At 40.5% G+C, this 26,462-nt stretch overlaps 1 protein-coding gene across 10 annotated transcripts in view; it reads left to right on the top strand.

Annotated features, from left to right (window-relative positions):
- SLC12A8 (solute carrier family 12 member 8) overlaps window positions 1-26,462 on the top strand; it is a 171,037-nt gene that overhangs the window by 65,727 nt on the left and 78,848 nt on the right. For 7 of the 10 annotated variants that reach the window (XM_074214709.1, XM_074214703.1, XM_074214707.1 and 4 more), the window contains one exon: window positions 17,602-17,664. The exons of the other annotated variants lie outside the window; for them this stretch is intronic. In XM_074214709.1, coding sequence (XP_074070810.1) covers window positions 17,602-17,664 — 63 coding nt within the window. The remainder of the gene's footprint in view (window positions 1-17,601; window positions 17,665-26,462) is intronic. 10 annotated transcript variants of the gene reach the window in all.

Raw genomic sequence — 26,462 nt, 5'->3', positions numbered from 1 at the left:
AAAGGATTTGCCTAAGGTCACATAGCCAGCAAGGACAATTCAAGGGAAGTGATCCAAGAGGGATCTGCACTTGACCATGTGCTGTTTAATGTTTTTATTAATGGTTGAATAAAAACATAGATGGTTTGCTTATCAAATCTGCAGATGACTCAGATCTAGGAGGGACAGTTGAAAGATAAGAAGTGCTGCCACAAATATTTTAGTATATTTGGGCAAGGCAAGTCTGGCATCTCATTCTACTTTTGGACTGCTCCAATTTATAGGGAGTTTTTCCATAAATCAAACCTCAGTCCACCTCTCTTTCATCCATTGCTTTTAGATTTATCCTTTGCACCTAGGTGGAACAAGTCTAATTAATATCTTTCTTTCCCATGGCAGTCCTTGAAATATTTGAAGAAGTCATGCCCTCCCCAAATCTCTTCTCCAACTTGAAAATCCATGGTTCTTTGAGCTGATTCTCATTTGGCACAGTCTAAAGTAATTTCAGAGTTCTGGTTGACTTCTCCTAGTTTACTCTAGTTTGCCAATGTCCTTCCTAAAGGCTGGTATTCAGAAATGAACATAACACTATTCCACTCCCCTATTCCAGGGAGATTGCCAAGAAATGATCATTTCCCTCATTCTATTTCCCATGACCTGTGGTGCAGCTTTAGGTGGCAATAGCTTTTATGTGTATTATATTGTTGACTTCTATTTTGGTGGTGGTCCACTAAAAACCCTGAATCTTTTTCATAAGAGGTATTATCTCATCACACCTACGTTGTCCTATAATTGGAAAATTGGCATTTTGAGTGTAGAATTTTACATTTAACCCCAGTAACCCCATTTAATTAGATCCAGTCAATTGTTCCATGGTTCATTATTTTTTTGGAAACTCATTCTGCCATTAGCTAGAAGAGAAAATGTGATACAGTTGGAAAGAGCTCTTGCTTTGGAGTAAAAGGACCTTGGGCCATCATTTGAGCTTTTGGGGCCTTAGTTTCCTCATCAGTACAGTTTAGATTAGATCCCTGAGATCCTTTTCAATTCTAAGTTTATAATCCTAAAAAAATCCAAAACATACTATTGTTTATTAATATTAGTTATTAAAAGAAACATGGGGAAAATTTGTATGAGATGTATGAGATGATACAGAGTGAAATAAACAGAACCAAGAAGCAGTATGGTATGAAAGATAGAGAGTTGGTCTTAAAATCAAGAAGACATTTGTTCTGATTCTGCCTGTCACACATTCTACTAATCCTGGGGAAATTCCTTATTTTCTCAATACCCCCAGAAAGCTTCCCAAGGTCAGGAATAACAGAATGCATACCTTTCCTTATTGGCAGAGGAAGTTTCCTCAGCAGGAGTATGTTACACCAAAGAAATCAGTTCTGGTCCAAAACCAAAAAGAAAAAGGAGTGAAGACAAGAGAAGAGAGGGGAAAGAGCAGAGATAAAGAGAGGAGAGAAGAAATAAAAAGAGGAGAGAAGAGGAGGTAAGAGAGGGAGAAAAGAGAAAATGAAATGAAAAGAGGGAGAAGAGGAAAGGAAAAGAGGGAGAAGAGATGAGTAGAGAAGAAAAAAAGTAAATCAGCAGAACTATCACTGAAGCCAAGGGAGTCAATTAAAAATTCAGGAGAGAAGAGAAGGACAAGGATAGATCAATAAGGAACCTTTGGGTAGGAAAAACCAAGGAGACAACAAAAAAGATGGCGCAGGAGTGTTTCAAGAGGAAGAAGTAGCAGGAGAATTTTGAAGCTCTGAGGAGAGAAAACGTTCAACATGTCAACAGTGTCAACAACTAAATAAGTCAAAGATAATAATAATGTTTGTCCTTCATTCAGGTGATGCAATGACATTACACATGAATTGGATTGGGGGGGGGGCTGTGTAAAGTCACCAGCCTCACTTTCTCCTCCAGAGTCATCTGGGTCCAGTGGCCAGATATAGATCAGGACAACTGGAGATGACCTTGAATTTGAGGCAGTCAGGGTTAGATGACTTGTCCAAGGTCATACTGCTAGTGTTTGAGGCTGGATTTGAACTCCTATCCTCCTGATTCCAATGTAGTGTTCTATCCACTGTGCCACCTAGCATGAATTGGGGGAGCAAGGAAGGCCCCCAGATTCAACCATCAGAAGGAATCTCTAAAACTGAAGTTTTCAATAGAGGTGGAAGCAGAAACCTGAGTTGTAAGGGAGGTAGTGGGAAGTGAGGAAATGGCAGTGTTGGGTGTAGATTATTTTTTTCCATAAAAAAGGTTAAATAGCAACAGTGTACCTAAAGTACAATTTTAAGCATTTCTTTTAATTAACTGAAAAAATTTTATACTTTCTGTACTTAATGTTAAAAGTAGATAAACTGAATATTTTTTATTTCTCTAGGCAGAACAACTCTAAATTGAGAGTTGGGATGGAGGTTTCTTTGCATGTGATCTTAAATGCTTGTCTGCTTTCCCCCTCCCCCAAGTGGTTCTGTGGCCTTTTGAAAGTAAACCAGTTCTCCTAATCTAGAAGATCAGCCTTTAGGCTTCAGTGTGTTCTGGGGCTTGATTCTGATTAAGGAGGGTCCTGAGATCTCCTGGCTCTGAGGTCTCACTTTTCTTTTTTGAGCTGTTGTTATTCTGCATTCTCCTCTGGTGGTCTGGAGAAGATGACCAGACTGCCTAAAGCACCCCTAAAGCACTGTAGAAAAACTACAGTAAGGGTCTTTGCCTGGGCTGGGAGCTCCTCCTTCCAGCTCCCTTTCCACAGAGGAAGCTTGGACGAGATGCTGTTCTTTGGCTGGTGGAGTTAGGAATGCTTGAAGCATGAAGTCACCGAGGCTGGGGAGGGTCCTTTTACGCTTGGATGCTTCTCAGCTGGGACATTTTGTGGTGTTGTCAGATCTCAAGATAAATAACAAGTGGAGACCGATGACACGAGGAGAAGAAGCAGAGATCAAACTGGAAGGGACTGTATAGAAGCCATGTAATTCAACCCTTTCATGTGATGGAAAAAGAATTGAGGATCAGGGAGGATCATAGATTTAAAGCAGGAAGGGGTCTTAAAGATCATCTTTAGGTACAATCCCTTACATTTATAGATAGGGAAGCTAAGGCACAGAGAAGGCATGTGTTGCGCCCGGGATCATAGTTAGTGTGAGGCAGTCAGGATTCACATCCAAGTTCTCTGGGTTCCAATCCCAGCAAGGTGAAATAGCTTTCCCAAAGATAAAACAACTAGGCAGAATCAGAATAAGGACCAAGACTCCCCATTCCCAGTCTACTTTTCTTCTCACTATAGGTTCATAAATTGAGGGCTTGAAGGGACCTTAGGGTCACTTTAGTCTGACCTCTTCATTTTATAGATGAAGAAACTGAGACCCAGGGAAATGGTGAAAGATCTTTGTCTTCTCATCAGTTAAGCCCTAAATTCCTGGTCCATTTTCCAGCCTCCAAACCTCCCCTAATTCACCCTTTATTCTCTATTTAGCTGGAAGTAGTGGGAGAGGATGAGAGCTGGGGGGAGTTAGATTCTCTGGAAGCTCTTAGAACTGAATCAGATTGAAAATCATCTAAGCCTTCAGTAAGAGTGGCCTCCTCCCACTTCTCCACATTTAGCCCCAATCCTGATAAATTGGCTTCTCTCTCAGGGGTGGAGGCATTTTAAACTATTTTCAGTTAAGTAGTGGAAAGAGCAAAAAGAAATCCTCCTGTACACTTCTGAAACTTTCTGACCCAGAGTTAAACCTCTCCACCCCTCTTGGTCATAAGCAAGCCCAGGGTCCTTCCCGCACGGGCCTCCAGACTGAGCACGGCCAGGTTTGAACCCTGCTTATGAAACAGTGAGGCAGCCTCTCTCATTCATCGGTGCTTACTTGTGCATTTCTGGACTTTAACAGTGAGTTGGTCGGTGGCCAGACATAATGAGGCTGTTGGAGAAACTGAAAAGCATGTGTAGCCTTCTCATCATTTCCAGCCTCATTGTAGGAGAGTGAACACCTAACACTAGCTGGTCTCTATCCTGGGCTATCCCAGGGATACTGCAGCCAGACCATTAACCTAGGGCAATGTCTTTCTTCTCCTTGGTCTTTGCTCAGCGTCTCTCCCCCCCCCCCCTCCCCATTCAAGTCAACATCCTGGTGGAGGTAGAGTTAAGCAATAGCTCACCTAAAAAAGTTCTAGGAATTTTAATGAGCTGCAAGTTCAATATAAGTCAGAAGGGTGACTAATATTAGGAATGCCCCCCAAAATAATGCATTCTTGGGGTTGCATTATAAGAGGTATAATTTCCAAGAGGGGTGTCATCCAGTTGTAATCAGCCTTGGTCAGACACTGTCTGGAGTACTGTGTTTAGTTCAAGGTGCCACATTTTTAAAAATAAAATTTATTGCTATATTTTGTTTTTATATCATCTTTATTGCCCAATACATTCTTTCCTTCTCCCTCCCATAGAGCCACCTTTTATAACAAGGAATATTTTCTTTATTTTAGGTTTTTGCAAGGCAAGAGTTAAGTGACCTGGTCAGGGTCACAGAGCTAGGTAATTATTAAGTTTCTGAGGTTGGATTTGATTTCAGGTCCTCCCCATTTCAGGGCTGGTGCCAGTTCTCTATCCACTGCTCTACTTAGCTGCTCCAAACAGGAATCTTTTTTAAATTTTTATTTAAGGCAAGTTAAGAGTGACTTGGCCAAGGTCACACAGCTAGGTAATTATTAACTGTCTGAGGTAAAATTTGAACTCAGGTCCTCCTGGTTCTAGGGCTGGTACTCTATCCCCTGCACCACCTGGCAGCCCCCAACAAGGAATATTTTTTTTTAGGTTTTTGCAAGGCAAATGGGGTTAAGTGGCTTGCCCAAGGCCACACAGCTAGGTCATTATTAAGTGTCTGAGGTAGGATTTGAACTCAGGTACTCCTGACTCCAAGGCTGGTGTTTTATTCACTATGCCACCTAGCTGCCCCAAGGAATATTTTTAAAAGGAAATCAAAGCTAATCAATACATTAATAAAGTCCAACAGTGTATGCTGGGTTCTATACTCCTTTTCCCCCACTTTGACGAAGAAGAAGCAGAAAGAGAAGACATTGATAAAGTCTTCAGAACAGGCAACTAGACTGATGATGGGATCACATATCCACAATAGTAATATTAGAAGATATATTGCACTCCAAGCGAAGCAAACTGATATGTGTGTGTATATGATTCATATGCATACATACACATGCATATACAATGAATCCAAGATCCAAGGGATCTTTAGGGTAGAGAAGACAAGATTTAGGTAAGGAGGGAGAGAGGTATAACATGATAGTTTAATTCAATTACTTGAGAAAGGGAAGAAGATTAGAATTGTTCTTGCTTCCAGGAGGCAGAACTAAGAGTAATGGGTGGAAATTTCAAAGGGTCAGATTTTGATTTAATGTAAGGAAAAACTTTCTTGAAATTATTTCTTGAAATTGTTTCATCATGAAACAACTTTTTTTTTATTTAAGTAGCTAGCCTTTTGTTTATTTTAACATATTTTTTAAAAAACTTTGAGTTCCAAATTCTCTCCTTTCTTCTGACTCCTCCTTTACCCACCGAGAAAGCAAACAATATATCAATTTTACATGTAAAGTCATGCAAAATCTATTTTCATATTACTCCTAACATGGGAACAAGTTGACCAGCAAAAGCTGGATGACCACTAAAGTGTATTATAGAAGGCATTCTTTTGAGGGTATGGGTTGGAATAAATAGCTACTGAGGTCCTTTCCAACTCAAAATTTTGTGATTTTTAAAAAAATTTGATCTCTTCTCTGTATCTCTTGATGTGAGAACTGGGTAGGATTTGGAATGTGGAGGAAGATTGAGAGAAAAAGAGAGGAAATTCCCAGTCCTTGACAAACTCCCAGTCTGATGGGAGACTCAATCTTTACTCTTACCAACCTCCAAGGCTGATGGAGAAAATTTGACTTCTGTACTTGGAAACTGTTATAATTATATATATTACCTGTTTTCCCATTGTCCCTCAGCTTCATGTATTTGTTGTTGTTTTATGTTTTTGTGGAGCCTGGTTGTTTAGTAAGTGAGGTCCATAAGGAATTTGTTGTATAGATCCAGCTACCAATCAAAGCACATTTCCATTTGGGTGTATTGTTTTCTCAAACCTGGCTGAGTCTCTCTGTCCACTCAATTCTTACTAATTTCATCTTAGACCTGTGAACAAGACAAATCTTTCAAAAACTGGCCCCTCAAAGCCTGCTGATTCCCCTGGAAGTCCTAGGCCAGCACACAGAAGTTACTGATCTATCCAAAATGGTGCCCAAGCCCCATGGATCCAATGGATGTCAAGATTCATCCTGTGAAATTCAATCAGTCTTGGCACTCACACCTCATTACTACCCTCTGCCTTGGCAGCTAAATGACACAGTGGCTGGAACACTGGCCTTGGAGTCAGGAGGATGGGAGTTCATTTTTTAATTAAAGATTTTATTTGAGTTTTACAATTTTTACCCCAATTTTACTTCCCTCCCCCCCACCCCCCACCCACCATGGAAAGCAATCTGTCTGTCTTTACTTTGTTTCCATGTTGTACATTGATCCAAATTGAGTGTGATGAGAGAGAAATCATATCCTTAAGGAAGTATAAGAGATAACAAGATCAGACAATAAGATATCTGGTTTTTTTTTTTTTCTAAATTAAAGGGAATAGTCCTTGAACTCTGTTCAAAGTCCACGGCTCTTTATCTGGATACAGATTGTATTCTCCACCACAGACAGCCCCAAATTGTCCCTGATTGTTGCACTGATGAAATAAGCGTGTCCATCAAGGTTGATCATCGCCCCCATGTTGCTGTTAGGGTGTACAGTGATTCTGCAGGTTCTGCTCATCTCACTCAGCATCAGTTCATGCAAATCCCTCCAGGCTTCCTTGAGTTCCCATCCCAAGGATGGGAGTTCTCTAGGCACCCCTTGCTTTATTATGCATCATTTCATATAAGCCTAACCATATTTCTGTGAATTCTTCATATTCTCTGTGTCTTACAGTGGAATAATATTCCATTACATTTATGTACCAACATTGGCAAAGTTATTCCTCACTAGATAGGAACCTACTTTGTTTTCAATATTTAAAGTACAGCTATGAATATTTGGTTTAATATGGGACCTTTCTTTCTGTCTTTGAATACTTTGGAATATAAGCCCAGTAGTAGACTAGAGATCCTACTGAGAAATCTAAGGGAATAGATATTTTAGTTACTTTAAAAACATAATTGCAAATTATTTCTCAGTTTAAAACTCTGCTACTAAATTATTAGTGCATCTATCTTCCTGAAGCCCTTCTAACATTGGCTACTTCATTTTTTTATCATCATTGCCAATATACTTGGTATAAGGAGAAATCAATAATTAATCAGTGGACATTGTTTATAAGGCACCTACTATCATCCAGGCAAGAAGTTAAGTGATGTGGAAACAAAAAAAAAAGGGCAAAAGATAGTCCCTGCTTTCATATAAGATAAATAGGTAATAGAGGGAAGGCACTACAATTAAGAGGATTGTGGAAGGCTTCCAGTAAGACTTAAAAGGAAGCCAGGGAAGTCAGTAATCAAAGGAGAAAGAGCATCCCAGGCATGAGGGACAACTAGAGGAAATTCCCAGAGATGAGAGATGGCGTGAAACTTCAATGAAAGTTCTCTTATTATGATTTGGGACAGTCTTTCATATGATTGTTAAGAGTTTGCAATTCTCTTATGAACTGTTCATTCATATCCTCTTTATGCAATCTTAGTCTTAAGAGACTACAGAGGTCTCCTCTGTGGAAGAGGTGGCTTTATCATTCCATTAGCCAGCTGCTTGTAAGATGGGAAGTCCTTTGACGATCTGCTTGGGTATCTTCTTCTCCCAGGGTTGGCTCACCCCCGCCCTTTGCCCCTTCCCCTTTCCTCCTGAATGGGATAGATTGTCCAAATCTCAAAGGTCTCACAGTTCTGGCTGAAGTGGAAGGGCTGTGTTGCGGAGAGAGGAAGTTGCATTGTTTAATGATTATAGCCCTAGGCTCTGTGGCTTCACTTCTTGGGGTCAACAAAGGCTCTTTTTTATTTCTATGGAGATAATTTAAGACAACCTTACCCAAATGTAGTGCTTCTTACAGACTTTGGGACCCTGGACAAATCTCTTAACCTCTTTGGGTCTCAGACTCTTGATCTGTAAAATGAGAGGGCTAAGGTCACTTCTAACTCTTAAATCTGTACTGGTATATTTTGAGCACTAAAGTTAATCAGTTTAAATCTGGGTTGCATAAAATGAGACCTCTTTTAGTGTATACCCAGGACTAGACTTCTTAATAATCAAAAAAATTTCTGAAAAATGAATTGTGTTTGTATGTGCGTGTGTGTGTGTTGCTTAGCATGGGGAAATGATAGTTTATTTATTTATTTTTGCTAAGTTATTACAAAGTAGTGGAAATAACTTGGTATGGAAAGCCTGCATTCTGTGGTTCTGGGCAGCTTGATTATAGAACTCAAGTCACACCCATTTGACCAAAATCTCACTGGTTTTAGATGTCACTGAACAACACTTTTAAACACTTCACTTCTCTCCTCCCAATACCCAATACAGATAACATACTTTCTACAAAGACCTAAGATCAGAAAATTATCAAATTAATTAAATAGTGCTATTGTTTGAAGAAGACATGACATCAGGGAGGTGATGTCATGACATTCATATGAATTGGAATTGAGTGAGGGGGTTGATGTGCTAAGTTACCAATCAAACTTTTTCCTCCAGAACCATCTGGGTCCGATGATCAGATATAAATCAGGACAACTGGAGAGAGCCCTGAAAGGGAGGCAATCAGGATTAAAGGACTTGCCCTAGGTCACACAGCTAGTATGTGTCCCAGGCAGATTTGAACTCATGTTCTCCTGTCTCCAGGGCTGGTGTTCTATCCACTGCCCCACTTATCAGCACTATATCAAAAGCAGCTATGGGTCACTGGATCTGTTGAATAAAGCCAAAATTATTTTACCACGGGTTAGAGCTTTTGAAACAACTAAGATCCAAGAGTGGAATCAAAAAGTTCAGTTTTTTGGAGATATCCTTGTGAATTTAGCTGACGAAATGTTGAAGGAAGAGCTAAAAAAAAAAAAAGATCAAATCATGCAGATTTATTTCCAGAAATAGATTTGTGGTAGAAATTCAACATAAGATCATTGCCACCAGAAATCAGAGAAAGCTTCACCTTAAGGAGCCAAGCACTTAAAACAACAAATTACATTTCTAAATTTAAGTGCAGAGCAGTTGGTGATCTGGTAGAAGTGGTTTCCTCTCTGGAGTTCCTTATACTTAGAGAATTGCAAATCTGGATAAAGACAAAATAATGGTAATCTTCATTAGAGGTAGGGAGGGAGTCCTGAACCTAGAGACAGGGGGACCTGAGTTCAAATATGATCTCAGACACTTACCAGCTGTGTGACCTTGGGCAAGTCATTAACTGCCATCTGCCTCAGTTTCTTCAACTGTTAAACAATGGGTTGCGAGGTTCAAATGAAATAATTGCAGAGTGCTTGGCCTAGCACAAAATAGGCTGTTTGCTAGTTATTATCCTTATTACTCTGATGCTTCTTTGTAGTCCACAGGGAATCTTGGGCTCTCTAGACATGAGCCACTTACGCCTATAAATCTATTGCCAGCCTAGTTATCTTACAGAGGCTTATTACTAGAAGACTGACCATTTTGTTCCACAGCTTCCGAGGAGATCATCTATTAAGCTGTGGAAAATTTATGATCTACATTGAAGAAGGGGCATATTTCATATATATATATATTTATATATAAACACACAAGTGAATTTATAGATTCAGGGATGAATGAATTATAAGATTTATTAATTCACAAATAATTATAGATATTTTATCTATCAAATAATTATTAATTTATTGATAATATCATAGATTTAGAGTGGAAAGGAACCTTATAGACTGAGTCTTATATCCTCATTTTACAGATGAGCAAACTGAGGTTAGGAGAGGGTAAGTAAGTTGCTCAAAGTCACAAAGTAATGACTATGAGGTAGGATTTGAATCCAGGCCTTCCTTCCTGACTCTAGGTCCATTGCATTATCTTTGTCTTCATGAATTCTTAGTAGCAGTAGAGGTCTTACAGACCAATCTATAGCTATTTTAGTTTTCTCATAGCTCTTCCTGGACTGTGGCTTAGAGGGATGAGGATAACTGTTTATGAATGCCAGGGTAATGTGGGTTATGAATCCTTTCTGTGGAAGTTTGGAGTGGGGCAGGGGAAGCAGAGGACCAGTCAGGTGGGTTAATCCTGCTCATTTATTGTATATGCAACTGATAAACTGCCACCTGGGCAGACTGGCCCCTGATCTTCTGTTTGGCTGAATTGCCGGCCTGGAGAATTGTCAGTCACTGTGCATGGTCAAGTCGCCTTTCTCTGCAACCTGATGGATGACAGGGGTATAATGAAGCACTGACCTCATGGAGCTGAAGCCCTCTAGGTGTAGCTAATTTTAGGGCTAGCAAAGAGGTTAAATTGGGAACATGGGGGCATAGGAGTGGCATGGAAAAAAAAAAAGAAAAGAAAAGAAAAAAAGGCTCTTCGGCCGGATGGGAATCGGCATTGTATGTTGACTTTAAGTAGGCAGAAACCTTCCAAAAGGAGTGAGTTAGTGTCTGGGAGGAACAAGCAGCAAGGGTGGGGACTTCCTGTGAAAACAGCCACTTATCCTGGGGAGCCCGTTCCTTCCTACTCGATGATAAGAAAGCCAGATTTTCCTTTCTCAATCTCATGTGAGCTTCAAACACCAATAGCCCCCCGGGGCGGGGGGGACTTTTCAGCAGGGCTGTTGTGATATGTCGAGGGACAGAGACACAGAGAGACAGAGACACAGCCACAGCCACAGAGTCAGAGAGAGAGAGAGAGAGAGAGAGAGAGAGAGAGAGAGAGAGAGAGAGAGAGAGAGAAAGTGTGAGTGTGTGCCTGTGTCTGTGTGACTATGTGAGTGATTTCTTATAAGGGTTTCCAACCCATTTGACAAACTCTATGGTGCAGATTGCATACCACAGGCAGGAGACAAGACTTGTTCCTAAGAAAGGTGGCAGTTTGTGACCTTCTCAGATTGGGGAGAGTCAAGATGCCCTTTTCTAGAGGAGAGGAAGAGAGTTAACCAATTGATCCTCTCTTGTTTTTGTTCATCTTGCTCTTCCTCCATCCTCTCTCTCTCTCTCTCTCTCTCTCTCTCTCTCTCTCTCTCTCTCTCTCTCTCTCTTAGATTTTTCAAGGCAATGGGGTTAAGTGGCTTGCCCAAAGCCACATGGCTAGGTAATTATTAAGTGTCTGAGGTCGGATTTGAACCCAGGTACTCCTGACTCACTGTGCCACCTAGCTGCCCCTCCATCCTCTCTTATTCTATCTCTTCCTTTTCTCCCCCTCTCCATCTTCCCCCTCATCCTCCCCTTTTTCTTCCTCTCTTCTTCCATTTCTCTCCCTTTTACTTCCTGCTCCCACTCTTCTTCCATTTCCCTCCCCTCGTTACTTTGTCTCCTCCACATCTATCTCTCATATCCTCTTGTCTTTCCCTTCTTCCATTTCATTCTCTTCCTGTTTCATCTCTTTCTCTCTTGTTCTCCATCTTCCTCTCCTTTATTCCATTTCATCCCCCCATACTAACACATCCCCTTACTCCCTCTCTCCCCCACTCCATCTTCCTCTTCTTCCCATTATCTAACCTCTATCTCTTCCTTCCTCTATTTTCTCCTTCCTACTAGAGAGCAACATGAAACTCTTCTAATGTTATGGAACTGGAAGAACAGTGGGAAGGGATGTCTAAAATGGAAGCAGGTCAAAACTACATACAAGACAAAGGTCTCTCATTAATGGTATGTTTCACTGGGAATTTTTGTTGTAAGAGCTTTTGTTAGAGCATGCTTCTTGTTCATTAGAAGTGATTCCTCCTCTTTAATAAGATCAATAATTCTATCTTATAAAGAATCATCTAGCTAGAAGGAACTCCACAACCCCTACTCTCCGGTCTCCCCTCACTAGTGACCTCCTGCTGCCCCATCCCCCATCCCTTTGCATCACAGCTAAACTGTCCTTGACATTTAAGCATTTCTTCTGTTTCCAGGGAGGTTTAGAGGAAGAAGCTTTGGATGTAGAATTAGAGGACCCAGATTCACATCTTGGCCCTGCCATTGATTATCTTTGTGACCTTGGTCAGATTATTTTACTTCCTTAGCCCTCAATTTCCTCAATCAGTAAAATGAAGTTCATTGGGCATTATGGAATAGAGGATAGAGTTCTAGATTTGGAGTCAGAAAGATCGAATTCAAACTCTACTGTAAATTTTTCCTACTAGGTATGTGGCCCTGGGCAACTCACTTAACTTCTCTGTACCTCAGTTTCCTCATCAGTAAAATGAGAGGGCTGGACTCAATCATTTCTAAGGTCCCTCCTAGCTCTAAATATATGATTTTATGATCTTTTCTTCCTTTGGAGAGGGGACAAGGGACCATTCTTCCTATGTCATATTTTCTGATTCTCTTTCACATTTCCAACCCTTCTTTTCTCAATAGACATGACTTTTTTTTTAAACCTCTTCTTATGCTAGACAAAGGTACTCATATGAATGGTGGAGCAATCATTAGTGCTATATCCTTCAGGATAAGTATTTCTTTCTTCTTTTGTCTCTCTTCCACTCCTCTTTTATCCCCTCCTCAAGTCTCCATATCCAGAACCATCTCCAGTTGTCCTTATTCATATTTAGTCACTGGAACAGTTGACTCTGGAGGAGAAAATGAACTGGTGCATATCATAGTGTCACCTCCCTGAAGTGATGAGCCTCTTCAAGAATGAAGGACACACATTATAATTCCCCACTGCACAATGGGATTCCATGGAATATTTGGTTCCTATTTAAATTTTCTATTCATCCTAACTTTTAGACAAGTAGTTTTATCATTCTGAACCTGTTTTTTCACTTGAAGAAATGGCTTAAAAATATTACCCACAAAATGCCCTACTTATCTCTTTTCTTCTTCTTTCTCCATCTCCCTTCTTTCTCCCCTCATCTTCCATTTTTCTTCCTCTATCTTTGCTTTCTCTCTCTCCTGCCCTCTTCCTTTCTCTTCTACCCTCTTCCTCTTTTCTTTTCCTTTCCTTTTTCCATTTTCTCTATCTCTTCTTCTCATCTCCTTTCTCTTTTTCTTTCTTCCTTCCCTACATTTGGCTATCTGCAAAAAAGCCATAGATCATTTATTAAAACAATTATTTATTAAGTACCTCTTACAGTTTGGACATTGTAGTTAGTGATGGGGCTATAAAAACAAGAGTAGGACAACTTCTATCCTAAAGGAGCTGGTATCCTACTGAGGCATTGCAACAAGGATGCACAAGTAAATAAATACAGAGTATACCCAAAGTAATTTTAAAGGAGAGAAGGCTTTCACAATTGGGAGAATTAGGGAAGGTGCTCAATGAGTAGAGAGAGCTTGTCCTGGAGTCAGAAAGACCTGACTTCTAATGTGCCTTCAGATAATTACTAGCTGTGTGACCCTGGGCAAGGCACTTAACTTCAGTTTACCTTAACTTGTTCAGCTGGATCTTCATGACCCCATTTAGGGTTTTCTTGGCAAAGATACTGGTTGGCCATGTTCTTCTCCAGCTCATTTTTACAGATGAGGAAACTGAGGTAAACAGGGTGAAATGATTTATCAGGTCACATAGCTAGTGTCTGAAGCTGAATTTGAGCTCAGTTTTTTTTTCTCTATTCATTGTATCACTTAGCTGCCTTCCTTTATTCAACTGCAAAATAAGAATAATTACAACATCTACCTCCCTGGGGTTATTAGAAGATCAAATGAAATATGTGCCTGGCACACAGTGAGTACTTAAGAAATGCTTTCTCCTTCCTTCCTTCCTTCCTTCCTTCCTTCCTTCCTTCCTTCTTGCAACAGGTTGCTTTGAAGGAAATTAGGAATTCTAAGAGAGTAGTAATGTGGTAGGGTGGCAGGAGAGCCTTGTAGGCGTGGAAGTCAGTTTTTCCAAAGTCACAGAGATAGGGAATGGCATGCATAAGGAAGAGATAGCAAGCTATTTGACTGGGATCTGGAATAACTAAAGAAACACAATATACAACAAACCTGGAAAGGTAGATGGGAGCCAGACTGTGAAGAGCCAAATTGTAGTTGAGCAGAGGAGTGACGTGGTCAAACTTGTGCTTTAGGCACATCAGTTTTGTAGTTGTGTAGGTGATAGAGAGAGACCAGAAGCTGGGAGCCCAATTAAGAGATTTGTAGTCATCCAGAGAAGTGACAGGGCCTGAACTAGAGAGAGTGACCATGCAAGTAGAGAGAAAGCATGGATGTGAAGAATGTTGGGAGAGTGAATTTGAAAGGATTGATCAGTGGATACAGTGGTCAGTCAAAGAATAACCCCAAGGCTTTGAACTTGGATGAATGACAAGCACTGTTATACCCTCACCCGAAAGAGGGAAGTCAGAAAGAGGAAAGGGTTTGGGTGAAAAGAGAGTAAGTCCTGTTTTTGACTTGGTGAATATGAAATGTCAAATATCCAATAGGTACTTGGTGACATGGAACTAAACAGATTATTCCAACTGAATTCTAGTTGTCTTGAATTTTCTTTTAGCATTTGCTGAGCCTACATTGAACAAACGGCATTATTATGGGAATGGGGTGGAAATAAACCATATATCATGAATAATCCACAAAGTGAGAGTTGACTTTTCTTCTTGCTCCTCAGACTGGAGTTGCCATTTTTGTGAGATAGGGGAAGCATAGCAGGTATCTATTTCTGTGATTTAAACCCTTTAGATATTATAACCCAACCCTGATTGCCCTGTACCATGTTGTATCCCAGACTCTCATAGCTTGCCTTCAGGAATCATTTAGCCTGATTTTCCCTTTCTTTTCTGCAACCAGTATATTCCTTACTAGTATCATTATGTATGGAGACTATGCTTGGGGCATATCTCAAGACTTTTTTTGGTATCAGTCTAGAAGAACTTTCCTTGTTTCTTGATCCACAATACTATTGGTAAATGTCAAACAATCAGACTTTCTGGAGAAAAGAACACACTTTTAAATTTAATTTGCATTATTAATACTTTCTTAAGTCCAGACAAGCAACAAAACCATAAGTCAAATCCTAATTTGGAGCCATTGCCTATTGGAGCTGACACTACCAAAAGTAGACTGCTTTGATTCTACTTTTTCTGTCTCCTTTTCTGCTTCCTCCATCCCATATTTATAATCTTGAAAAATTGTCCTTTCAAAAAGTGGTGAGGATATGATTTCTCTCCCATGACATTCAACTAAGATCAGTCTATACCATGGAAACATTGTAAAGAATAATAAATTGCCTTCTGTCGGGGGGCATGAAGATGGGGGAAAATTGTAAAACTCAAAATAAATATAAAATAAAATAAAAAAAGGTGGTGAGGGCTTGCTTCTGTGTAGGAGAAGCTTGCATAGGACCCCAGAATCAAGTTGGAAGGGGTTTTAGCTTGTTTTACAGTTGATCAAGTTCATTCTTCCAAGCCCACTCAGATAGGTAAAAAAAAGAGGAAGAACTAGAGTTCTGGTCTTTTTTCTCTTTCCACTGAACTTTGCTAATAACAATCAGGTCCCTAGAGGAGAAAAATGCTCCTCTTTCCACAATATTGAAACCATTTTTTCGAGAGAGAATTTGAAGATCTGAGTTTAAAATGAGGTAGTTTCTACTTCATGAAGATTCATAGGTCTTGATGAGCTTACGAACTAAATGGCCAGGAGGGCAGGGAAAAAGGGGCTGGCAGAGATCAAGAGCTTGTAGAGAAATCAGAACAGCATGGGATGGTGGAAAGAATACTAGGTTAGGAATCAAGAGTCCTACTTCTAAAATTATTGTGTCACCTTGAGCAAATGATTTAGCTTCTCTAGTTTTCAGTTTTCTCCTGTAAAATGATATAATCATACTTGTTTTATTTATCTAATTTATCTCTGTTGAGAGGATAGATCCCTGCAATTTGTAACTTATAAGTCCTTTTTAAATGTCCATTGTTATCATTACCAAGAGCCCTGGGTTGTTAAGCCTATCTCTTTCCCAGATGACAGCATGATTTTGGATGGACATCTATCCAAATTGGTGTAGACAGAACAGATCCACAATGAATTGGGATCAGAGTTAAATTAGAACTTGGAGAGTTTACTAGATTGCTTCTGGGAAATTTCATAGTTCCCTTTTATGACTCCAAACTTCAGGACACATTCTTTTAAGACCAGAATTCAATCTGTGTTGTCTTATAGCTAGCTACAAGGCATGGAATGTAACATTCTGAGAAAAAGGCAATAGCTAAGAGCATGGTGGGTGTGGGCTAGCTGTAACATCTTACCAAAAAGGAAAAATAAGAGTAAAAAGTACCAAAAAGGAACTGTATGATAGGAGAAGATGAGTTAGTCATATGGTCAGGGGGAAATATGCTAAGTAAATAGCCTACATCTTCCACTGAAACCCTTTCAAGATCAAGAGGAATAGAAGGCCTTCAGAGTCTTGGGGCAAATAGGGGAGGACTTGGACCTGAGTCTCCCAAGGTGGGCAGCCATGCCTGGGTGGAAATTTACATCACTCGAGGGAATTTTCAAATCAATGAGACCTATCCATATGTGTATTAGAGTAGAAGGAACCTTGAACTCCATCTATAGAGTTAGATTTGTATCCTGGCTCTGACACCAACATTGTGGTTCTGGGAAGTCATTTAGCTCTTATTTATAAAATAGAAATAAATATTTATTCATCTCATAGGGTGAATGTGGAAAAAAAGCATTTTCTAGGTCTTGCCATTTAGCCATTTCAATCTTCTTTCCATTTTAGCCATTTTTGAAAAATATCACTTTAGCAGTTGAGGTTATCAAACATGACTAATATGTATATTTACAGTGGCTTAAGATTTTGTAAATTGTTTTTCACAATGTCTTTGTGAGATAAGTCACTGTTATTGTTCAGTCATATTTAGTTATGTTCCACTCTATGTGATCCTTTTTGAATTTTTCTTGGCAAAGATTTTGGAGTGATTTGCCATTTCCTCCTACAGCTTATTTTACAGATGAGGAAACTGAGGTAAACAGGGTTAAGTGACTTGCCCAGGCTCACACAGCTAATAAATGTCTGAGACTGGATTTGATATCAGTTCTTGATTCTAAGCTTGGCATTCCATCCACTGTTCTATCTCATTGCCCTTTGTAAATCTTAAAATGCCAAAAAATGTGATCAATTTTTTTGATTATTAGTTCAAAATATATGAACTGAATGAGGTCCATGAGCTAGTGAACAAATTGGGGAGAGAGGGGTCAGAAAGAAAGAGGATTGTTTTAGAACAAATGATTGAGATTCATTTTACATTATTATTATTTTTAGGTTTTTTGCAAGGCAATGGGGTTAAGTGGCTTGCCCAAGGCCACAAAGCTAGGTAATTATTAAGTGTTTGAGGTCGGATTTGAACTCAGGTACTCCTGACTCCAGGGCCAGTGCTCTATCCACTGTGCCACCTAGCTGCCCCTATATTGTTTCTTAATCAAAATGAAAATTCATATTTGATTAGGTATTTTTAAAATTCAATTTTATTTTATTTTCAGATTGGAATTCTCTCCCTCTTCCCCCATGTCAAACCAAGAAAAACAAAAGTCTGTCAGAAACAGGTATTGTCAAGCAAAACAAAATTCCTACATTGATCATGTCTCCCCCCAAAATCTCTTTATCTGTACTTTAAGTTCATCATCTCTCAATCAGGAGGAGGTGGGCTGTATATTTCATCATGAGGTTTCTGAAATTTTGGCAGGTCATTGTGTTTATCAGAGTTCCTATGTCATTCAAAATTGTCTTTTTAATACTGCTGTCCTATAAATTGTACTTTCAGTTCTGCTCATTTTACTCTTATCAGTTTATACAAGTCTTTCCAGGTTTCTCTGAAACCATCTCCTTTATCATTTATTATGGTTATAGTAGTAGTCCATCACATTCATATACCATAATTTGTTCAACCATTTCCTAGTTGATGGGCATCCTCTCAATTTCCAGCTGCCACCATAAAAGGAGCTGATATACGTATTTTTGTACAAAGGAGTCTCTTTACTTTTTTGATCTCACTGGGAGAGTAGGCATATTACTGGCTCAATAGACATGTCAGATTAATAGTTTTTTGAACATAGGTCCAAATTGTTTTCTAAAAGGGTTGGACCACTTCATAACCCCACCAACAATGCACTAGTGTACCTATTTTCTACAGTCCCTCAACATTTGTTGTTTTTCTTTTTTGTCATATTAACCAATCTGATGGATATGAGTTGGTACCTTGGAGATGTTTTAATGTTCATTTTTCTAATTACGAGTAATTTAGAATATTTTAAAAATACAGTCACTGATAGTTTAGGGTAGCTAAGTGAATAGAATACTGAATCTGAAATCAAGTCTTCCTGAGTCCAAATCTGACTCAGACACTTTTATCCATGTGACCCTGGGCAAGTCACAACTCTGTTTGTCTCAGTTTCTTCATCTGTAAATTGGTGCCATTAATATTTTCCTTCTTCCTAGGGTTGTGAGAATCTAGTGGGAAATTAGATGTAAATCACTTTGCAAACATTAAAGTACCATATAAATGTGAGCTGATTATTATCAATTTGAGCATCATAAGGTTAAATCCAAGCAAAACACTCAGAAACTGCCTGAAGGTCAACCAAAGCAGGAGGTCTTGGCCAGCATCTGCTAGCATTGTGGTGTCAGTGTTTAATACCATGGAGCATGGTAAGCATTTGGTTAAATTTGCTAGAGCATGTTGATAACCTCCTGGAATGCCAGGTATCCATCATGGTACATTAGAAAGAACATTGAATGTAGGAGTCACAAGATCTCATTTTGAATCTTAGCTGTCCCTTTTTTAAAAATTGAATTTATTTTTGTTCATTTTGAAAGTTCCAAATTCCAAAGTCCCATCCTTCACTAGTGAGGGGCACTATTTAAATCACACATACACACACACACACACACATACACACGCATGTAAAACCATACTGTGCCTACTTCTATTTATCAGTTCTTTCTCTGGAAATGAATAGCATCTTCCTTCATAGGTCCTTTGTAGTTTGAGTATTTGTAATACGCAGAATAATTTAGTCATTCATAGTTGTTCAAATAATACTGCTGTTAAACAATGTTCTTTCTGCTCATTTCTCTCTTCATTATTTCATACAAGTCTTTTCTTCTTTTTCTAAAATCAACCTGATTGAGGTAACTAGGAAGTGCAGTGGACAGAGCACTGGTTCTGGAGTCAGTAAGACCTGAGTTCAAATGTGACCTCATATACTTAATATTGGTGTGACCGTGAGCGAGTCATTAATTGCAAAATTACCCAAGACCCCCCCCCCCACATTATCCTGCTCATCATTTCTTATAGTGCACTAGTATGCCATGAGTTACTCTTGTGGATGGGACCTTGGGTAAATTGCTTGACCAGGCTGCGCCTCAGTTTCCTCATGTGTAAAATGAGGCAGTTGGATGAGTTGATGTCAAATCCTCCTTTAGTCTCTGGTCTATAATGCTACAATAGAATCTGCTGTTGGTTTGGGAGCCTATGATTCTTCCCTGCGTGGCTCTGACCCTCTCTTATCATCGCCACCTCCTCCTCCTTCATCCCCTGCTTCCATCCTCTTCTCTTCCACTTTTTCTTATGGTTCCCCTGGATAGTATAGAGTGTTAGAGCTGGGAGGGAGCTTCTCTCTCTAATCCAACCAACCCCCTAGCTCCCACTTTACAGAGATGGGAAGTGACTTGGTCAAGGTCACACAGCTGCTGCTTTGGCAGAACATTGTGCCCCCCCCCCCCAACTCGGGGACTTCCAACTCTCTCCTAAGTCCTTTACAGGAATCCCTTGTCTCTTGACAATGCCCTTTCACTTTCTTACATGGCCTCTTAATGTGAAGTCCATTCCTTTTCAAACGTGTGTTTGTGTGTGTGTGTGTGTGTGTGTGTGTGTGTGTCTGTGGCTTCCCAGAATTACTTTGCTCCCAGCCTCTCCTTTCCTCTTCCTTCCATAGTCACCCTTCCTGTGATCTCTCAAGCCCCACCCTTTTGGGGTCCAGGCAGCCTTGTCTCCTCCTCTCCCTGCCTCCCTTCCTCCCCTCTTTCTATTCCTGGAGGGGCCAGCCTCTCCCATTGTCCGTCCTTCAGTTCCCGGGAAAGGGCAGGCTCTCTAACTTAAGAAGGGAGGAGGGTGTCCCCGAAGGGGGACGTGTTGGAAGTGTGTGAAGGGAGTGGGGGGCAGGAAGGTTGAGGAAGAGACAGCTGTGGCTCAGTCACACCAACTCCTCCCCAGCTCTGGGGGGCTGGGCTGAAAGAACAGGGCTGTATTGAGCAAACCTACATTACTCCACAAAGGCAATTGCACGTCTACTTTGTATAGGCTTTGAGGGGCTTTCCAGCCCAGAAGTCTTCCAGGGGAAGAGTCCCTGCTGCCAAGCCTGGAGCTTCCTTGCCTGACCTTCCTTTGTTGTTGATTCTCTGGATGTTGCTGGGGATTAGTTTTGAAGGGCCTTTGTAGAGATGGTTTTATTCTTCTGCAAGATGGTCTTGGCTTTGGTTGGAGCACAGACCCTGTTGCATTTGGCTAAAGTCAAGGGAGGGTGGGGTTCGGCTTTCCAGCCCTTAAAAATGACCCCGTGTAACCACAGTGTACTGGCAGCATCTCCAAGGCACAGACAGCTGGGAGTTCATGAAGTCCTGGGGGGGAGGAACCCCAAAGACAGTCAGGCTTCAACGTTTTCTCTCATTCTCTGCCTGGCTTTATAATTCCTCATTCTTATCTCTCTTGGTCTTTTTTGTATATCGAATATTTCTGAACCTCAAAATCCTAAAGCTCCAATAGTACAAAAGGGGTTTATTTGTTTTGGATTTTTGGATTTTTTTGTTGCAAAAACATATGACCAACTTAAATAGAAATTCTGTTGATTCTGGAAATGATTTTAATTTTATAGGACCACAGGTTTAGGGCAGGAAGGGACTAGCTAACTCCATTTTTACAGTTATTAAAATGGAGGCTCAGAGAATGAAGATTGAATTTCCCAAGATCACACAGTAAGGATCTGAAGTACGATTTGAATCTGTTTCCTCTCTCCTAGGGGAAGACCCCAGGAGACAGGAAATTCCATTTGTTACAGTCAGTCAGCCAAGCAAGTGAGGTCTCCTGGTTTTTGTCAATGAAATCCAATATGGCAAACATGTATTGAACATTTTGAAAGCACTGACTAGCTGTGTGACCTAGGGCAGGTCACTTAACCCTAGGACCATCACCAGTCATCCTGATTCATATCTGCCCACTGGACCCAGATGGCTCTGGTTACATAGCACAGCACCCTCCACTCAGATCCGATTCATGTGCTTGTCATGTCATCACCTCCCTGATGCCATGATCTTCTTCAAGAAGGAGGAACAATCATCATTGAGCATCTACTATAATTACAACAGATCAGATAGAATGCGAAGCCCAAAGTCAGGAAAACTGATCTTCCCAAATTCAAATCTGGTGTCAGACACTTACAGGCTGTATGACCATAGGTAAATCACCCTGCTTGCTTCAGTTTCCTCCTCTGTAAAATGATCTGGAGAGGGAAATGGAAGACCATTGTGGCATCTTTGCCAAGAAAAGTCAGACAATTGTCTGAGACAATTGAAGTAATCATAACATCTAGCATTAAATTTTGCAAAGTACTTCACCTTTATTATCCGATTTGATTCTCAAAAACAATCTTATGAAGTAGGTGCTATTATTAGTCTCATTTTAGGAGACTGAGGGAAGTTCACTTGCCCACAGTCACATAGCTAGTATCTGAAGGAGGATTTAAATACTATTCTTCCTGATTCTAAGACCAATCCATTATATGATCTAGTTACCTATAGCTCATCTATAGAGCACTGTTCTATGAAGTGTGAGATCAAGCTTAAATAAGACCTAGGATCCTCCTTCCTAGGAGTTTACAATCCAGTATGGTTAAAAATGATAGCAAATAGCTATTAATCGACAGACGTCACAAAATGAGGACCAAAATGTCATCTGAGTCAGAAACGAAGGCATTGGACCTGACAGTCTGTTTCCTTCCATCTCTAATGTTCTGTGGTAGATTATTTACTGAATTCTGACTAGGATGGCTAGTAAAGTACAGTAGGGTTCTTAGAGAAGGAAAACAGAAATGTTTTAGAATGATTCCCAGTCCTGTTGAGTCACAGGAGACAAAATAACCAAGCCAAAAAAAAAAACAAACTCTTGTGACTTTCTTGATGGAGTTGTGAAGATGGCAAAGAGCTTTATCCATCAAAACAAAACAAAAACAATTTTGTGAAATAGGATGTGAAACCTGATGCTCTTAATTTTATAGGTAGACAAAGTTGGATCTCTGAGAAGTGAAGAGATTTGCCCTAGAGCAAAACAGAAGGGGGCTCAAGGTCAGACTGCCTCTGGTTTTCAAGTTCAAGGGCTCTTTCCACTGTGTTACCCAGCCTCTAATAGGTGTGTCATGTCCACGGGTTGCTCAACTGACTCTGGCAAATATGATCCTCCCTGACCAACAGTGGCAAAAGGGCCTCCTATCCTTGACCTCCCAATAACTCTGAAAGGTACCCAATGAAGATATTAGCACCATACCACAAAAAAGGTGAAGATACGGAAGTTCAAAAAGGTGACTTGTCCCTAGTCACCGGTGGACTTCAAGCCAACCACTGAATCACTGGAATAATGGGAAAATTTAAATGGTCTCTTCCCCCAGAGCTCAGAGAGCCAGAGTTCACTTAGCAACCAGAAAGTAAATACTTGTTGACTGGATATCAAGGTCAGTAACCTGCACCGGGTCCAGTTCTGCCTGCTGCCTGTTTTTGTACAGGCTCTCAAGAGCTAAGATTAAAATAAGAGTTTTATTGTACTTGAAAAATGTGTGTGTGTGGGGAAGCCCAACAATATTCTTACATCTTTCAGCTTATATAAAAACAGACTTGGGGGTGGAATTAGCCCTGGAGTCATAGGTTGTCAGATCCTTGACTGGCTGATTCTTTCTCAGAGGAAACTGGGAGGAAAGAAGGGAAGAAGGAACTCAGCCAGTGGCCTGCTCTGTGGGAAAGAATTCCAAAGATATCTGTGTTCTACAGAGAGCAACCTGCCCCAGCTGATTTGAGGGAACTTAAGCCACTGGTAGTGCCATGACCCTCGGTCCACTTGTTTAGGAGGAGAAAGACTTAAGAGTCAGGATGGATATAACCATCTTTTCACATTAGCAGCTAAGAAGTGAAGTAGGTAGAACAGGCCTAGAGTCAGGAAGACCTGAGTTCAAATTCAGTCACTTCCTAGCTGTGAGACCCTGGGCAAGTCACTTCATCTTGTCTCAGTTTCCTCATCTGTAAAATGAGCGGGAGAAGGAAATGGCCAACTTCTTCAGTCTTGTTGCCAAGAAAACCCCAAATGGGATCATTGGTAACATCTGAAGAAAAACTTCATGTTGTTTGCAGGCTGCCTCTGGGGGTTATATGTCCCGCCATCCCTGCCCCCAGTTCTCACCTCTCTTTGAGGTCTTCAGCAAGAGTTGCACTGTTGGCAATGGTATGGAAGGAATTCTTGGCCAGGTATGGTTTGAATCATATGACCTCTGAGGCGCCTTCCAACTTCTGAGGTCCTGCAGTTCTCATTGTGTGACTCATGAGCTGAACTCATGAACACCCAAGATGGGAAAGGGTGGGGAAAGAGACCATTTAAATTTTCCCATTATTCCAGTGATTCAGTGGTTGGCTTGAAGTATTTTTTGTTCAGTCACAGAGGCACAGTGTCCTCCATACAGACAGTACTTAAGTTTGGAACTCCTTAGCCAGTTTCTTTTGTTTGTTTTGGTGAGGCAATGGGGTTAAGTGACTTGTTCAAGGTCATTCAGCTAGTAAGTGTCAAGTGTCTGAGGCCGGATTTGAACTAAGATCCTCCTGACTCCAGGGCCCTTGTATCTTGCACCCTCTAGCTGCCCACTTTTTTCCCTTCTTAAAGAAGACCATGGGGGGTGGCTAGGTGGTGCAGTAGATAGAGCACCGGCCCTGGAGTCAGGAGTACCTGAGTTCAAATCTGGCCTCAGACACTTAATAATTACCTAGCTGTGTGGCCTTGGGCAAGCCACTTAACCCCATTTGCCTTGAAAAATCCCCCCCCCCCCAAAAAAGACCGTGACATCAGGGGATGATACCATGACAAGCACAAGAATTGGATTTTAATGAGGTAGTGCTGTGGAGGCACCTGCCTCACTTTCTCCTCCAGAGCCATCTGGTCCAGTAACCAGATATGGATCAAGATGACTGGAGATGGCCCTGGAAGCACTGAGAGATCTTGACCTTTTAAAGCTAAGGTTTTTTCACACATCTCAGTTATCTGCAGCAATACCCATTCATTGATCAAGGCTATTTAAGCAATAAGACAAAGAAAGGCTTCTTTTATCTAGTCCAAAAAGAAAAAAAAAGAACCAGTCTGAAAGAGGAAGACTTTCAGAGTGAGTACAAAGGACATTGTCAAGGAAGGTCAAGGGAGCATGACAATCAGTTCTAGAAGAGCCATGATGAAACCTGCTATTCGGAGAAATGATGGACTCAGTGTGCATGGTGAAGCATGTTTTCTTCCATTTCTTTTTGCCTTTTTTTCTTGAAACATGGCTAATGTGGAAATTTGTTTTACATGTCTATGCATATTTGTAATGAGTTTTATTTTTCTTGCGGTGGGGGAGGCAAGGAATGGGAAAGAGACAATTTGGAACTGAAAATAAAAAGTCACAACAATCTTTGTGTTGCTCATCAGACTGATGGCTAGGCTTCTCCTGGGTTAGGGGTCCAAGTCCATTCTCCAGCTTCCCTTTCCCTGTCTTCCTCATCCCTCACCAGTTTTGTCATCATTATTCAGAATGGAAAGAGTCTTGGGTCAGGAAACCTGAGTTCAAATCCAAGTTCTGACACTTACTAGCTTGTGGGGTTGTTATGAAAAAGCATTTTGTAAATCCTAAAGCATTCTATAAATGTAAATTTGGGTGGGAGCTGAGATCAGGGGGTGAGTCAGTCTGGCTTGGTTGAGCTCATGTCCAGGGTGGTAATAAAAGCTGGCTAGAGTGGTTTTTCTCCTCTGTAATATTGGTCAGCGAGGTCAGCCATCGGAGAAATTAGAATCAACTTGTTTATGTGTGGGGCTGGGTTCCACCCTCCCCCACAAATTTTATTGAGGGAAAGATGATCTCTGCAGGAAAAAAAAGTCAATTAACTTGTTAGCACTGTGTTTGAGATTTAACTGCACCTAGGAAAAAAGTTAAAGCCAAAGAGTGATATCCACAGTGATTCCAAATCCCATTCTGTGCTTGGGGAAGGTTAGACCTCTCCCTTACTCCATTGCCTTTTGTTAATTTTTCCTTTGAAACAAAAATTACTGAGAAGTCACAAATACAGGAAGGGAAAGAGAAAGAAGGGAATAAGCATATATATGTATATGTATATATGAAAGAAGGGGAAGAAGGAAATATATATTATATATATGAAAGACGTGAATAAACACATACACATATATATGAAAGGCAATAAGCATAAATATATTTGAAAGAAGGGAATAAGCATATATCTATATATGAAAGGGAATAAACAAATATCTAGGTAATATCTATGTGAAAAAAGGCAATAAGCATATCTATATATAAATATATGAAGGAAAAGAATAAACACATAAATGAAAGGGAATAAAGATATATGAGAAAGGCAATAATCATATATATGAAAGAAGGGAATAAGCATATATCTATATATGAAAGGGAATAAACACATATGTAGGTAACATATATGTGAAAAAAGGCAATAAGCATATCTATATATAAATATATGAAAGAAAAGAATAAACACATAAATGAAAGGGAATAAACATATATGAGAAAGGCAATAAGCATATATATATATGAAAGAAGGGAATAAGCATATATCTCTATATATGAAAGGGAATAAACATACATATATGAAAGAAGGTAGTAAAAAAATATATATCTATATAAATGAAAGGGCATACATGCATATATGTGAAAAGCAATAAGCATAAAAATGTTTATTCCCTTCTTTCATATGTAATGTGGAAAGGGAATAAGCGTATATAGGAACGAATGGAATTATCATATACACATGAAAGGGAATGAGCATATATATGAACGAATGGAATTAGCATATACACATGAAAGGGAATGAGCGTATATAGGAACGAATGGAATTAGCATATACACATGAAAGGGAACGAGCACACACGCCAGGGCCTTTGTGACTTGCGCCCCGTGGGGCCTCCCCGCGGCCTCCCCGCGGCCCCGCCGGCCCAGGCCCCCCTCGCCGCCCGCTGCGGCGCCCCCTGGCTGCAGGCCGGCCGGGGGCGGCGGGGGCGGCGCCGCTTGGCCCCCTCGGACCCGGCCCGGCCCGG

The sequence above is a fragment of the Macrotis lagotis genome, chromosome 1 (genome assembly GCF_037893015.1).
Source record: "Macrotis lagotis isolate mMagLag1 chromosome 1, bilby.v1.9.chrom.fasta, whole genome shotgun sequence".
Taxonomy (NCBI): Eukaryota; Metazoa; Chordata; class Mammalia; order Peramelemorphia; family Peramelidae; genus Macrotis; species Macrotis lagotis.
This window is presented reverse-complemented; position numbering and strand designations above follow the sequence as displayed.